We start from the raw sequence: 17,701 nt of genomic DNA, 5'->3' as shown, positions 1-17,701 counted from the left end.
TTCTTTTACAGAAAGTCCACTGCAAAGCCGGTAAGTCGTTGAGATTATACCATGATCACTCCGTAACAGATACTCACGTACAATAGCAGATCGTATAGCAAACTGCGCAAATACGTCGCTCCCGCAGACCAGTACAAATGAGAAACACACAGTATCAGCATCAGAGTCAGAAACACAATGAGAATCAGAATCAGAATGACTCGCCGCACACGCGTACCCACTTATATGTGCTTGCTACACGTGGTAATCGCGTCCTGAAAAGTTTAGTGGTAGCAACGCTCACACCGGCACTTCTTCCCGCGTCACTCTGTCAACACAAACCTCGCTCAAAACAAAGCCCTCGCATTGGCTATCGAGTATATGATGTGACATAGACCGTCCACTCATGTATGTCCACATTGATTCACTCCAATTCTTCAACCGATACAACCTGCCGTACCCCGTGTTTTCAAGCCACCTGTTGCAACACATCCAACTGACTTCAACCGTCCTTCCCGATATAGTCGCAGTTTTCCCGGTTGCACAATCCTTACGGCTAGGCCATATTTACAGACTCTTACCCAAACGGAAATTTATACAAAATATAATGATGAACATATGCAATATTCCCTAACTATACATTCTTCTTATAATATTACGTTTTTACATGGTAAATAAACAAAATTACATGATTTTAACCTAACAAACTATATACGAAAATTTCCTAACCTAAAAACTCGGGGATCGTACATACGTACGGTTACAGTCTTATGAATGTAATCATCCTTATGCACGATTACCATCACATTACCTTATCTGCTTTAGTGATAATGAGCTCCTCATCTTTAACCTCCTTTTTAAGTTCTGTAATACACTTTTTATCAATACTGATCTCCTTGGAACTGTAAACGGCATTATCTTTATTATTAGTAACTAAACTATTGTGCAATTTTCTTTTTAAATCTAATCTAACTTCCTCCTGCACCTAAGTGAACTTGAAATACAAGATTTCATGAAATTGGTTAAGTTACTTGTAAATAATAACTACTTCGTCTTTGACAAGGTCATTTATAAACAGGATGGGTTGGCAATGGGATCTCCGGCCTCGGGAATCTTGATGGAGTTTTATCTGGATTCTTTGGAAACATACATGATAGAGAACGACAGAGAATTTGGTCTAGATTTGTGGACGATCCATTAGTAATTTTAGACAAACGTGTTAAGGACGCAACGGCTACTCTAGATGTACTTCATAACATTGACCCACAGATTAAATTTACTTTGGAGTCAGAAAGTAATGAATCAATTAATTTTCTTGACTTAAAAATCAACAGATCGGATTCATCTTTTGCTTATAGTATTTTTAGAAAGCCTACACAAACGGCAGTCACTATTAGACAAGACTTAGAACACCCACAGAGTCAAAAAACTCTACATACAATAGTTTAGTAGAACGGGCTTTTAGGATCCCCATGACAAAAGCTAATTTCAATAAAGAACTCAATATAATCCAATCAATGGCTAAGGTTAATGGTTTTAGTGAATGCATTATTGAACGTATCATCAACAAGTTCAGGTACCGTTTATAAACCGCTTTGCCCAAAGACAAACCTAATCAGAAGGCGTTCGCAATATTTACTTATAATAAGGATATATATAAGTTTACTAATATTTTCAAGAAACATAATGTCAAGGTTTCGTTTTGTACTGATATAATAATACAGTTGTATTGCACAATTCAGTCTCAGTGAATAGATCAAACCCATATACCAAATCAGGTGTGTATAGATTTAAATGTAACGACTGTGGGTGCACATATCTAGGTCAAACAGGACGAAGTTTTAAAATTAGATACACGGAACATACCAATGCCACAAAATATAACAGATTTTCCACGGTAGGCCAGTATGTACATGAACTAAAGCATAAATTCACATCTATAGAACAGGACATTGAGATCTTGGAGAACTTAGGAAAAGGAAGTTTGTTGGATGTTACGGAGGGTTGCTGTATACACCTGGATCAGTATTTTAATCCAAACCTTAATTTAAATGAAATTTCTGAAAAATCAAATATTCTTTTTGATTTCCTTATTGAGTTTTTTAAAAATGTACATATCCCGGTCAATAGAACGGTGTTTCATATTACGCGTAATAGCTTTACTAGTTGCTTTTTATGGCCACGCCCTCCGGAGCTCCAACAAGTTGCCGCTCCTCAGTTGCTCCTCCCACTTTCCCCTATTTCCCCCCCTCGGTCCCGACCAACCTTGGACACTTGATTACTAACACAACACTGCTCGCTAGGCTTCATTGTGCTTTGCATGGACAGCGATCTTTTGAGGTGAGTCAGGTAAAAACGTTTACGTTGTAAGACGTAATTTTATATTTTGCCTCTTAAGTTAAGTGATAGTTTATTCTATTCCTATTATTTCAGGTCCGCATTGAACTGGGAACGTTGTACTTTTTAACGTCTTAAAGGACCGATTGCTCGTTTCTCCCTCACTAGGATTGCTCCATTAAAGCATCTCTTGAAGATTTTATTGAAGTATTTTAATACGATTCTACGTCACATTTTAAGAAGTGTGTTAAATTAAGCTGATGTTTCTTCAAGACTATTTTATTTTTAAGTTGTTGTTCTTTTAAATCCACGTTATTTTATTAGTGAGCAAACCGGTTTACATACGTTTTCATCAAGACTCGCAAGTCTCGGACTTGTAGAAATTATGGACTTTGAGACAGTATAATTGTAACACAGTTTTAGGTTGTTAATGTGGTTTTAAATTGTGTTCAATTTGACGTAGATAAACTTATGTGATTGCCAATTTTTCCAAGAACCTATATCAGCTGATGATGATGCAAAAATTGCGTCGAAACTAGTTCTGATTGAAATATATGTTGTAATTTCATCTAAACAACAGTTTTTATGTATTGAATAAGGTGGATCCAAATTATAATAAAAGTTGTAATCTTGGTTCAATACGGACAAACAATGAAATTTATTAATTTAATTGACATCAAGAGGCAGGCTGAGTGACTCAGACGGTTATGGCGATGGCCTTGTGACCCCAACTTGGCCGGTTCGATCCTGACTCAGTCCGGTGGTATTTGAAGGTGCTCAATTACGTCAGCCTCATGTCGGTAAATGTACTGGCACATAAAAGAACTCCTGCGAGACAAAATTTCGGCACCTCAGAATCTCCGAAAACCGTCAAAGTAGTTAGTGAGACGACGTAAAATCAATAACCTTATTATTATTATTATTATTATCATTATTATTGATATAAAGTGTACGCTCATTCAGTTTTGGGGAGACTGTATATTGCCTTTAAAAAATCAATATTTTTTCTTTAAGGCGACGGATGATCTGCAGAACGGTTAATCAAGGTTTTACTGTGTCTGAATCGGGACGTTCGACATCCTAACCCTGACAGACAAGACCAAAGTGCTGGTAAGAGTTCATGAAAGTGAAGGACGTAGCCATCCATGGTCGTAGTGTAACAAAATGGAGAGGAAGAGGGGAAAGAAATATGAAGGAAGGATACAGGCTGTTTTACAGTGGAGGGCAGGATGCAGTAAACTGAGTAGGAATTATCATTATAACGGATATCCTGGAATATATGGAGGAGGTGAAGAAGATCAGTGACAGAATTATCATAGCAAGGATACAGTTTTAGACAGAAACACAAGATCTGTTCCAAGTAGGATATGCTCTACTCACTGGAGAAACAGGAGAGAGAGTAGAACAATTCTTTGAAGAAATGGAGAAGTAATTAATTATAATGGGAGATCCGAATGCACAATTGGGAAAAGAGTGAGTGGGAAGAGAAGACATTCTGGGGCCATATAGATATGGCAACAAGAATCAAGAAGGAAGAATGGACTTTTGCCGGAGGTATGAGCTAATAATAGGAAACGCATGGTTCGGGAAGGAAAGTAGCCAGAGGATTACCAGGTATGGATGGGGAGGCAGAAGAATGAAAACGTTGATTGATTAAATATTATTGGAAAGATGACATAGGAAAGATCTTATGTATGTTACAGCTATGTCTTAGGAAGCATTTGGGGGTGACCACAGAGCAGTGACAGCGAAGTTGAAAATAGGTAAGGTTAGAAAATTACAAGAAAACTACAAGTTTCTGGAGATTGAAGGAGAGTAGGTTCAGGAAGAGGTCAGGAAAGAATTACAAAAACTGATACCAAGGACAGATATTGGTCATGTTGAACACTAACTGAATAATTTTAAGAGTGCATTTTTATGGTGTGCAGAGAAAACCTGTGGCAGAATGTCAGGAAAGGTAAGAAGGAAGGAGATAAAATGGTGGAATGATGGACTGAAAGGTAAGGTAAAGGAAAAGAAGAAAATTTTGAAGGAATGGAAAACACAAAAGACTGAAGAGAGTAGTGCAAGATACATAAAAGCAGAAAGAGTGTGCAAAAAAAAGTAGTAGCTGAAGAAAAGTTTTGAAACATTTAATCAGGAATTAAAGGAATATTTAAACTGTAGGAAAAAAAAATCCCATTTGTAATTATAAGAAACAGTAGGAATGAAATGGTCAACACATATTTTGTGAAGAATAAAGAAGTAATACTGATAAAACCAGAAGAGATAATGAATGGATAGATAAAATACCGTATTTACTTGTGTATTAGACCCCCTCGCGTATTAGACACCCCCTGGCTTTTCAAGACGAAGAAAGTGAAAAAAGAAATCTTGCATATAAGAGCCCCCAACATAATTCGTCAGAGAAGAACAATGATTCCACTTCGAAGCGGGTACAAGTCTTATTACAGCTCTGATGACATCGCACAAATTTGTGAATAATTTCTTCGGTTCGACCTACGCAATGAAAACTCGTCAAATCCATGCGGTACATCTGTGTTTCGTAGTTAAGAAATGTCCGCCACCGTAGCGTAGGTCTACTGCAGGTCTGATGACGTCGCACAAATAGGTGAATAGGCCTAGCTTCGTGTCCGACCCGCGCATTGCAAGCATGCATCAGTCATGCTATATGTCTGTGTTTTTTAGTTAATAATGTCCGCCAGCGTAATGGTTAGCACAATTAGTTGCTGTTCTTGGGAGTCTGACTTCGATTCCCGGTACCGTACTGCCAGAGATTTACGAATGGCAGGAAGGTTGATATGCGGTAAAAGCAGTACATGTACCTCCCCTCCACTTGGGGTGTGTCTAAAAAGAGCTGTACCACCTCGGGATGAAGAAACGAGTTTACTTTAGTTGAGAAATATTTGCGCATTCGCGGTTATTGCTATTTATACAGCAGGCGAGATCATTAACGAAGTGGTTGTTTAATATCTCGTAACCCGGGCCAATATAGGTATATATACACACTGACTGACAGAGCAAATGCAACACCAAGAAGGAGTGGTTCGAAAGGGATGAAAGTTGGGGAAAAAACAGAGACGGCACGGACGAATAATTGATGTTTATTTCAAACCGATATGCAGGTTACACAATGCGCACGGCATCGACTCAGTAGGATGTAGTACCACCGCGAGCGGCGATGCACGCAGAAACACGTCGAGGTACAGAGTCAATAAGAGTGCGGATGGTGTCCTGAGGGATGGTTCTCCATTCTCTGTCAACCATTTGCCACAGTTGGTCGTCCGTACGAGGCTGGGGCAGAGTTTGCAAACGGCGTCCAATGAGATCCCACACGTGTTCGATTGGTGAGAGATCCGGAGAGTACGCTGGCCACGGAAGCATCTGTACACCTCGTAGAGCCTGTTGGGAGATGCGAGCAGTGTGTGGGCGGGCATTATCCTGCTGAAACAGAGCATTGGGCAGCCCCTGAAGGTACGGGAGTGCCACCGGCCGCAGCACATGCTGCACGTAGTGGTGGGCATTTAACGTGCCTTGAATACGCACTAGAGGTGACGTGGAATCACACACAATAGCGCCCCAAACCACAATGCCGCGTTGTCTAGCGGTAGGGCCCTCCACAGTTACTGCCGGATTTGACCTTTCTCCACGCCGACGCCGCACTCGTCTGCGGTGACTATCACTGACAGAACAGAAGCGTGACTCATCGGAGAACACGACGTTCCGCCATTCCCTCATCCAAGTCGCTCTAGCCCGGCACCATGCCAGGCGTGCACGTCTATGCTGTGGAGTCAATGGTAGTCTTCTGAGCGGACGCCGGGAGTGCAGGCCTCCTTCAACCAATCGACGGGAAATTGTTCTGGTCAATATTGGAACAGCCAGGGTGTCTTGCACATGCTGAAGAATGGCGGTTGACGTGGCGTGCGGGGCTGCCACCGCTTGGCGGCGGATGCGCCGATCCTCGCGTGCTGACGTCACTCGGGCTGCGCCTGGACCCCTCGCACGTGCCACATGTCCCTGCGCCAACCATCTTCGTCACAGGCGCTGCACCGTGGACACATCCCTATGGGTATCGGCTGCGATTTGACGAAGCGACCAACCTGCCCTTCTCAGCCCGATCACTATACCCCTCGTAAAGTCGTCTGTCTGCTGGAAATGCCTCCGTTGACGGTGGCCTGGCATTCTTAGCTATACACGTGTCCTGTGGCACACGACAACACGTTCTATAATGACTGTCGGCTGAGAAATCACGGTATGAAGTGGGCCATTCGCCAACGCCGTGTCCCATTTATCGTTCGCTATGTGCGCAGCACAGCGGCGCATTTCACATCATGAGCATACCTCAGTGACGTCAGTCTACCCTGCAATTGGCATAAAGTTCTGACCACTCCTTCTTGGTGTTGCATTTGCTCTGTCAGTCAGTGTATTTGGAGAGAAGTAAGTTTAAAATGTGATAAAAGCTATCCAGTTAAAACGATTGTTTTACTTGCCAATGTACCTAACAAATAATAATAATAATAATAATAATAATAATAATAATTTTATATCCCCATGTACTTTTAACGATTTTCGAAGACGCCAAACAAAACATACTAGGGTATGCGTTAATAAAAAGAAGAGACAACAAAGTACGAAATGAAACATTATGATAATAAAACACATTACCACCACACCTGTAGATATTCATATATGCGGTATATTTTCCTGTTATTAATTTTTATTCTTTCCGTCGAGGAACTTTTGGCACCCTGATTGCGATAATGTACCTAACCTAAAGAATGTGGTCTGTCTTATCTCATGGAGAGCTGTTTATAAAATCTTGATGTGATAAATGTAGAGAACAAGCATGAAATGTACTTAAAAATAGGAGTCCATGTTTCAACAGCCGCAGTTATCAAAAGAATGTTTCCAGTTCCTATGTATTACATTCGAAAGTACAACTCGTAACATACGCTAGTTATTAGCTGATGGTTTGGCACACAGAACACCGGTTTGGCATGCCTTCTACAGATGGCTTTATTCGGAAGGAGTAGCTTCTGCTACATATACACCAACTGGGAATATAAGAGACCATCTCCAGGAACCATTTGGGAATAGATTCACACTGTTTAGACTGTATAGTCAGGAACTAAATGATTTTTAAAAGCTTTAAATAGACGGGACCTCGTAAACTCTCGATTGCGGTGCATGGCTCAAAGAGAATGAAGCATGGCTGACGTGACTGACAAGATGGCAGTGAAGATGACGTCACTCAGAATTCCGACACGCTGTTAGCAGGGCAGGGAAGTTGGCGGCACAAGGCGATAATTCAAATGAAAGCAGTGATCAGGTTTACTGTTTGGTAGGCCTACTGCTGAACTGACAGAAACAAATGACTGGCCATTAAGTTATTTGGTATCAATATTTAATTATATGATAACACGATATCCTTATCCTTTTGTTCTACAGGGTCGAGTATGAAGTGAGACGAATCTTCGTAGAGAATTTTTACGGCCGTATGCCCTTCCTGATGTCAACCTCACCCGAGGAATTAATGTCATGTAACAAATGACGTAATATGAGTAACTAAAACGGACTTTTATATGTACCATAGATCTAAAAGTCGTGTTCACCCTTTATTGTCTTTTTACATTTAGAAATACTGTCTTCCGACGAAAATAGCCAGTATAATTTAAATAACATTCTAAGTTTGTTAAATAATAGTATAGAATGTTTACACGTACAATTTATAGCCTAGAAGTCATGTGTTCGCTGCAAAAAAATTTGAGGTTATCGCATATTACACCCCCCTTTACTATTTTTGTCTGTAAAAGTGGGGGGAAAAGGGGTCTAATATGCGAGTAAATACGGTATTTCAGTGAACTTCTGAACATGATAAACCAGGCATTTGGAGAAGGTGTCCAGGCAGCAAGAATAGAAGTAACAGAGAAGGAATTGGACATTACAGTGACAGAGGTGGAATGGCAGTTAAAAAGATAAAGATGGAAAAAACTGTGGGAATAGACGAAGTAGCCATAGAAATGATCAAGGCTGCAGGACTAGGTGGACTCCATTTGACTAACAGAATGCTCAAGTGTGTATGGAAAGAGAAGAAAGTGCCTGAGGATTGAGAAGAGGGGATTATAATACCAATGTTCAAGAAAGTAGATAAGAAGATGTGTGATAATTACCGAGGAATCACTATTATCTCCCATATTGCCAAAATAAGGGAAAGGATATTAGGAAGAAGAATTAGAGAAAAGATGGAAATTTGGGTACAAAAGGAACAATTTGGATTCAGAAGTGGAAGGTCAACAGTGGAATCCATTTTCATTCTGAGACAGATCATGGAGTAGAGCTGGGAATATGGGAAGGATATAATGACTTTTTTAGACTTAGAAAAGGCATCCCCAGAACTAAACTTTGGGAAAGCCTGACACACATGGGCATTGGCAAGGAGCTAATAACAATGATAAAGGCAGTATATGATAACTATTGCAGCTGTGTGAAGACAACAGTGGGTAGATCAGAATGGTTTGGAATGGACAATGGCCTTAAACAAGAGAGTGTGATGTCATCTCAACTCTTCATAATGTTGATGGATGACATCGTAAAGGCAGCAAGGGAAGATTATGGAGGGGAAAGAATGAATAAAATGATGTTTGTGGTTGATGGTGTTATCTGGGGAGAAGTTGAGGAGGAGGTACAACAACATGTGAATGTACTGAATAGAAGGATTAAACAATGGGAATTGAGAATCAATGTGGAGAAGAGCAAGACAATGGTGATGAGTAGAGAAATTTAATAAGGAAAAGGAGCTATCAAAATTGGAGACAAGGAACTGGAAGTAACAGAACTCTTCAAACACCTGGGAAGGGAATGGTCTGAAAATGGAAGACTTGATGTGGAAATTAGTAGAATTATTCATCTGGAGAGTGCCTTCTACCACCAGGTATGGGGATTAATATGGAATGAAGATGTAACAGTGAAGGCTAAAGAAGTAATGCACAAGGGATATTACTTACCTACAATGACATATGCAGCAGAAACCTGGTCGATGACTCAGAGAGATGAGAGTAGAGTGCAGGAAGCTGTAAGTTAAATTCTGTAGGAGTATCGTGCAGAAGACAAGGAGAGATAGAGTGAGAAATGAAGACATGCAAAAAGAGCTAAATGTGCAAAAATGAAAAGATAAACTGGAACAGAACATATTGAGGTGGTTTGGGCATGTCAAGCGGATGAAAGAAGAAAGACTGCCAAGACAAGCTCCAGAAAGACAGATGAAAGGGAAGAGAGGACAAGGAAGACCAAGATTAAGATGGATGGACTCTGTGAAGAACAGCGTAGGTACACGGAACCTGAACTGGAACACAGTGTTGGATGAGGAATACTGGAGAGACAGGACAAAGTGGAGGGGAACTATATTTGCCCCCACCTGGTGTTAGTTGGAAAAGGGGAAATGATGAAACTTCTTTTAGTTTGACAATAGATGGATTCTTCAGGGCTTTTTTTAAATTTTAGATTGCATACATATATACTGGGTGGTCCACCAGCCCCTTACAATCCAGTTTTATTCATCCCTTCACATTTACTACAATTCTGAAAGACATCGGTCCCTCTCCCTAAACCCAGGTAATATAACGAGATGTGTGTTTACGGGCTAGAAGACATCAGTAATCGTGAGCGCCACTAGTAATTCATTATGCATACCTCGATTGAACTCGTAAAACGATTACAGATACGCAGAACACGTACTTTAAAACAGGAGGTACCGGGCGAGTTGGCCATGTGGTTAGGGGCGCGCAGCTGTGAGCTTGCATCCAGGAAATAGTGGGTTCGAACCCCACTGTCAGCAGCCCTGAAAATGGTTTTCCGTGGTTTTCCATTTTCATACCAGGCTGTACCTTAATTAAGGCCACAGCCACTTCCTTCCCACTTCTAGACCTTTCCTATTCCACCGTTGCCATAAGACCTATCTGTATCGGTACAATGTAAAGAGAGGAAAAAACAGTCTGGGAGCACGGTACTATATAGGCTGGGAAGTGGGCACCGTACGTCAAGTGCCGCAGTAGCTCACATGGCAAGCGGGCGGGGGATATTTGATAGTGGACAGTGCTCGAGGTAGGAGGTTCGAATCCCGCATAAGAATTTTTTTAACAGCCATTTGCTTGGGATGTGGTAAGGTTGCACCATAATAGCTTCCAAGGACTGATTTGTTTATTTGACCCTGTAATCGTTGCATTGGGTATGGTGCTGGGTTAGACGAGGATGAGTAGCTGATGATCTGTGGCCATTTAGCTACGTCGTACATTTTCCAAGCTTCGTAGACCACTGGTAGGGCAAAGTATGCTCCATTGGAACGATAACCAAATGCGATGGCAGGTAAGGATGTAGCTGCACGAACTCCCCTCTTTCGAAGCGATTCACAGCACAAAGTTCATTCACATCCCTTGAGATGTATTCCAGCGACAAGTATGTGGATATGTTGCTTATCCATGGAGAAGCTAGACAGAATGCATACCAGGCACAACGCCTGTACCAAGAACGCTATCCACATAGACGACAACTGACGGGCATGACATTTCGGAGTGTAGAAAGACGGCTGCGGTATACTGCATCCCTGGGAAGGACACGGTCTGTTCGAGATCATCCTGTGACATCTGTTGACAATGAAGAGGTCGTGTTTGACGCTTTTCGGCATAACCCTCATATTAGCACACGGGCCATTGCACAGGAGATGAACATCAACCGAGCGTCTGTTATGTGGATATTGCATACCCAACGGTTTTACCCGTACCATCTGCACTTATACCAGGAGCTCCATGGTCATGATTTCGATGCCCGGGTGGTGTTCTGTTAATGGATCCTACAGCATGTAGACACTGATCCTGCTTTTCTAGCGACTCACTTACGGACGAAGCACGATTCCAGATGATTTTTTTCTGTGGGGCCATGTAAAACAGCTGGTGTTTGCAGAGGAGCTGGCCAGTCCTTGTCACCTTAGAGAGTTCATCACCGAGGCATGCCGATCTGTTTTGCCAGAGTGTTGCAACGGTCCTTACAACATCGCGCGCAGCTCTGGATCGACCATGGGGGTTGTCAGTTCGAACAGGTGCTGCATTAAACGACGTGGATATCTGAAATTCTGTCACAGGTTTCCTAGCCTCTATCAACCCAGCTCCATACCTACGGCCCTTTCCAGGGCCAAATAAACAAATCAGTCTGTGAAATATATCGGTATTAAGTAAACCTTGCCACATCCCAGGCAACTGGCTTAAAAAAAAAAAAAAAATTTGCATGGGACTTGAACCTTCTAATCCTCAAGCACTGTCAACTATCACACATCCTACAGCACGCTAGCCATGTGAGCTACTGCGACACTTGACCTACGGCGCCAACTTCCCACTCTATACAGTACCATGCTCCTGATCTGTGCGTCCACCTTCTGTTTTAAAATATGTGTTCTGCGTATGTGTACTCGTTTTATGGGTTCATTTGAGGTACCCATAATGAATTAATAGTGGTGCTCACTATGCCCAATGTCTTCTAGCCATAAACACACATCTCATTATATTACCCCGGTTTAGGGAGAGGGACCGATGTTTTTCAGAATTGTAGTAAATGTGAAGAGATGCATAAAACTGGATCAAAGGGGCTGGTGGACCATCCGGTATACAGTTTAATGAGTTTGAGTTGTTACATTTTCTCCACTGTAGTGAACAGTAATTTGAACTATGTTCCTGATTGTGTGTGTTTCTCAATCACTGTAGTTCTGAATGGTCAGCAGCCAATTGAAGGAGAATACTACACACCATCTATTGTATTGAAAGCTCTAAAGCTTCATGGGTGGGTGATTTCAGCTGGCGAACAAGATGCTCATGAACTATTTCATATAATTATTTCAGCATTAAAGGATGAAGTTCAGGCAACATCTTTTATGGTAAGTTCTAATTGCTGTTAATTATTTAGTATATGAATGGAATTGTGGAATGCTATCGGCAACATGAGCCCAATATGAATTTCATTCTGAATATCTATTATACTAATACTATTGGAGGATTGTCTTTTGTGTTGCATTATATTCATTATGTAGTTATATACAGATGTTCCTGAGATTCATACCTTCCATTCAGTAAGAAAAGATCCTATCTTAAATTGGTGAGTTTAGAGACGTGTGCAATTTTTCCATTCTCCAATGGTAAATGCATCGTTTGAAGTGAAAACAAGTCATATCCTCATTCTGAAGGCAAAATATAAACTTAATGATATCTCCAGTTAGTTTGAAAGCATATTGTGTTCAGAAAGAATTTCACCGGGTAGCAGTACTGTTTATGTCTTCCCGCTCTTATTGCAGCCGTTGTAAACCATACCTTTAGTAATCATTCTTTGTTATTGGTTGTGTTGTCCTTAAAGCGAGCAGTTCTGGATGTTGTTCTTCAGAAGTGAAATCTAAGACAAAAGAAGGGAGATACGAGAAACTGTGAGTGATATAAAATGGAAACAATGAATGGCAACATTTACCAGAGAGAATAATTTGAGGTGAAAAAAAGTGTTAAATATAAAAAAATGTGTTATGGCCTCTAATCAAACCAAATGGTAACTATTATAGTTTGAATTTATATCAACCTTCAAAAATATGTATGGGTATTACAAGAGAGTTTCTCATGATTTCAGATGCAGGATGAGTTGTTTCTCCATATTTACTCTGACATATAGCTGGAATTCTGAGTAACATAACAGATTTTGATGATTTGCCATCACAATTTCTTGTATTCACTTGCCAAATGTGAAAATATAGGCTTCAAAGAAAAAAAAAATGATAGGCATGTGATGAAACTAAATGTAAGCATTTGGAAGAATACCCTACTGGTTCACATCTTCTTATAAATAAAATTGTAGGGGTCCATTATCTGTAATGTTATTTATTTTGCCAAAGATGGATATATTTATCCGTTTCAGGTCAATTCAGGATCGTATCAATAGCTTTTAGCTTTCATGTCTGTTCTCTGTTTGTTTGTTTGTTTGTTTGTTTGTTTGTTTGTTTGTTTGTTTGTTTGTTTGTTCTGCCATCACGAGTAAATAGATGAATAGATCTTGATCAAACTTCATATTTAAAGGCTACTTATCCAGGAGCAGGTTTTGATATACATATCATTTAAAAATCAATGAATAGACTGGTGGTTTATAGGAAGACCAGAAGTTTTTTTTTTCAATTTTCTCTTACACTATTGATTCTATGTAAAATCTGTAGAATGTATGTGAAACGCCCCTTCATTTTAAATAATTATTGTTGTACATAATTTTGCTTACTTTTAAAGTGACTGAGAAAATTACTATTTTCTACGGGCTTCATGCTCTGCAGCCAATGACGGACACCCTCACAGATGTACAGTTATTTGAAGGATCCATGACAGGAGAAAATCAGAAGATGCATCATAATTCTCTCGGCTTTAAAATTACCCCCCCCCCCACCTAATGTATCTGAACACTGAGGTAACATGAGGTAGAAATGTCTGTCTGTCTGTCTGTCTGTCTGTCTGTCTGTCTGTCTGTCTGTCTGTCTGTCTGTCTGTCTGTCTGCTTGTGTACTCCTAAAAGTGGAAAACTGCTGGACTTGTTACAACCAATAGGATTCTACTCACTCAGAATTGTGTTATCAGGTGCATATGATATCATGGTAATCACATGGAGTTGTTATTTATAGGTAGATTATTCTCAAATATTTTTGTTAACATTAGGTCTATCAAAAGACTGTATGCAACAAACATTTAGAAATATGTTATTTCCGTTCCTTTATGCCATGTTCGTATTTGTCATATGACGGATAATAATGTAGGTGGTAACGAAAAATTGGATTTTTAGTCCCAAGTCCTGTGGGACATGTCGTGCATGTCACTTCAAGGTGGGCAACAGGAAAAACTAGACACATTTTACTCTTTTTGATAGGACAGATATTAAGGGAAGTATCACCAATGTCAAAGCTCCACAACAGTGGTCAGGGATACAGTATGCAACCTGAGAACCATGAAGAATTTCGCACAACTTTGGACCAGGAACTGTATCGTGCAATAAATTCAGAAATCATCAACATTCTCTCTCGACTTTCTTCAGCTTCATCATATTTCAAGTTACTGCCACATGCTTTCGTACGAAAATATCATTTTAACGTGTTGCATTAAATGTGTGAATAGAGCCATGTTACTTTGTATACATTTCTGAAGGTAACATGTAATCCACTGCAAATTCCCGTGTGAACAACGGGTACAAATGTTAGTTTTCTATAATTATGTGAGAAATCAAGTATGAAAAAAAGGCATTCGTTGCAATGCATGGAATCACAAAATCTCATGTTTGTAGCTGTTGCAAACAGTTGAAGTCAAGTTGAAGAATCCAAATTTATCTGGAAATGCCAAATGTTCGTGGTTCACAAAAGTTTAAAAAAAAAAAAAAAAAAAAAAAATACAAAAATTGATGAGGCAAAGGAGATTTGTTCTCATGAAGATACAGTGGGTACCATAATTTCCCACATGTATGATCCAGGTATTCAGCAATGGACCAGCTCTTCCTCCTGATTAATTAATTTTAGAAGTGAGTCTAGTGCTCCCATGCAAATACCCATTTTTTTCTTCTGTCTAAAATTGGTACAAATTAATTTATAGCTTTTAAATGTTGTAAAAGAGCAGAAATGGCTAGTCTCTAGTTGTACGCCTCGACCATAGTTCATAGAAATGATAATATTTTATTTTATTAAATGCAGATCCTACCTCTTCTAGACATTCATGTTCAGAGGATTTTTGTTACGGACAGCTATAGATTAATAATGTTTGTGTTCATGATTTGAAGTTTAATAAATCTGTCTTCTCTGCAGGAAAGAATTGCCTATAAAGATTTTAAAAATGTTTGTTTATTGTTAGACCTACTTGGTATGATTTTGAAAGAAAATGCACATACAGCTTTTCTGATGGATATCAAGGGTAGGATCAAAGCCACACCATCATGAAATTTCTGATGATCCTCACTCAATGCTTTAATGAAAATCACCACTATTTATCATTGCATGGACATTCTTTAAATTTATGAGATTGGAATATTTTCCCTATATAATAAGCTTACCGGGCTAAAAAATAAGTCACCCTAGTGTGCATGTACAGATGAATCGTTTAACCTGTACAGACGGCGCAGCAAACGAATCTCCTCCTCAACCGCACACGCACTGCCTATACGCAAGCATAAGGCGGTAGTGATCAGTGAGACATTGATGTTTCAAGCGGACAGTGTACGTCAACATGGGTAGATGTAAGGATGTGACAGAGTGGCAAAAAAGAGACAATATTGTTTGGCCGTGCCCATGGCCATACAGTGCGTGGAGTTGCTGGATTTGTTGCTGTTTCGCAGCGGACTGTTCAACGTGTCTACAAGCAATGGTGTACTACACTTGGCCTCTTCAGTTGGTGAATAGCACACCCACCAAGACGCATGGCTAGTGCATACCGTGGAGGCCACTGCGTAGGCTACTTGGAGCCACCGGCAGTGCCAATGCTCTTTAAGAGACTATGTCTCATTACCAAAAGTTGATGTGTGCCTCTCTATTGATACCTCCCTATAACCCTTCTAAACAACTTAGCACACGGGGGCAGAGCTTTGGCAATCAGTAATGAGTTAGCTGGAAAATTTATAATGTCTAATAACGGACCATTTATATTTGTATTATAAATTTACTCATTTGAGACAAATATTTCAGGTTCCATTTGGGAATCAGCATCTATATCACATACCACTTAGTCGAGCAGCTCGTCTCCTTTCTCCCAAGTCTTCCCAGCCCAAACTTAGCAACATTTTTGTAACGCTACTCTTTTGTCGGAAATCACCTAGAACTAATCGAGCTGCTTTTCTTTGGATTTTTTCCAGTTCTTGAATCAAGTAATCCTGGTGTGGGTCCCATATGCTGGAACCATACTCTAGTTGGGGTCTTACCAGAAACTTATATGCCCTCTCCTTTACATCCTTACTACAACCCCTAAATACCCTCATTACCATGTGCAGAGATCTGTACCCTTTATTTACAATCCCATTTATGTGATGACCCCAATGAAGATCTTTCCTTATATTAACACCTTGGTACTTACAATGAACCCCAAAAGGAACTTTCACGTCATCAATGCAGCAATTGAAACTGAGAGGACTTTTCCTATTTGTGAAACTCGCAACCTGACTTTTAACCCCATTTATCATCATACCATTACCTACTGTCCATCTCACAACATTATTGAGGTCATTTTGCAGTTGCTCACAATCTTGTAACTTAATTACTACTCTGTACAGAATAACATCATGTGCAAAAAGCCTTATCACTGTTTCCACTTCTTTACACATATCATTGATATATATAAGAACTCTATCAAATGCTTTAGATAGATCAATCGCGATACAGTCCATTTGACCTCCTGAATCCAGGATATCTGCTATATCTTGCTGGAATCCTACAAGTTGAGCTTCAGTGGAATAACCTTTCCTAAATCCAAACTGCTCTCTATCAAACCAGTTATTAATTTTGCAAACGTGTCTACTAAAATCAGAAAGAATGCTTTCCCAAACGCATACATGCAATGCATGTCAAACTGACCGGGCTGTAATTTTCATCTTTATGTCTTTCACCCTTTCCTTTCTACACAGGGGCTACTATAGCAACTCTCCATTCATTTGGTATAGCTCCTTCATGCAAACAATAATCAGATAAGTATTTCAGATATGGTTCTATATCCCAACCCATTGTCATTACTATATCCCCAGAAATCTTATCATTTCCAGCTGCTTTTCTAGTTTTCAACTTTTGTATCTTATTGTAAATGTTATTGTTATCATAGGTCAATTTTAATACTTCCTTAGTATTGGTCATCTCCTCTGTCTGGACATTATCCTTGTAACCAACAATCTTTACATACTGCTGACACACACGGTTTTGCGAATATTTTACCAGGCAATTAGTGAAAATGGGGGAGTTGGTAACCCTCCAGCTGAAACAGAACTCATATCAGCCATCACTAAACATTTCCCAGCTGACGTTCAACGGATGTTGATCGCAGCAAATGAAAAGACGGCTGTGAAGGCCGAACATGTCTTACGACACCTCGACCAAACATCGAGCGGACATCACCCTAGGGTCAGACAAACCGAAATGATTAATATGTTGCATTGTCAAGGGAAACAAAGCAATATCATAGTCAAAGATCAAGGCACGAATACCTGTGAGACATATGCTGGTTATCGAAATGTAAGGGACACCCAATGGAATTCTCGTTCTTGGGGAGAACCTAGACGACAATATGGCGGACCGCAGTACAGGCAAAATGGGTATAACATAGACCGTCGACCCTATTCTAGGTGGCCACGCCAGAATAACCAGAAT

The 17,701-nt window shown here is 40.1% G+C and overlaps 1 protein-coding gene across 3 annotated transcripts in view; it reads left to right on the top strand.

Annotated features, from left to right (window-relative positions):
• The window catches only part of LOC136864611 (ubiquitin carboxyl-terminal hydrolase 30), a 413,613-nt gene that overhangs the window by 51,719 nt on the left and 344,193 nt on the right, over positions 1-17,701 (top strand). For all 3 annotated transcript variants that reach the window (XM_067141847.2, XM_067141848.2, XM_067141846.2), the window contains exon 3: positions 12,066-12,235. In XM_067141847.2, the coding sequence (XP_066997948.2) occupies positions 12,066-12,235 (170 nt within the window). The remainder of the gene's footprint in view (positions 1-12,065; positions 12,236-17,701) is intronic.

The sequence above is a fragment of the Anabrus simplex genome, chromosome 2 (genome assembly GCF_040414725.1).
Source record: "Anabrus simplex isolate iqAnaSimp1 chromosome 2, ASM4041472v1, whole genome shotgun sequence".
Taxonomy (NCBI): Eukaryota; Metazoa; Arthropoda; class Insecta; order Orthoptera; family Tettigoniidae; genus Anabrus; species Anabrus simplex.
The sequence above is the reverse complement of the archived record's forward strand: the minus strand, read 5'-3'. Positions and strand labels throughout refer to the sequence as shown.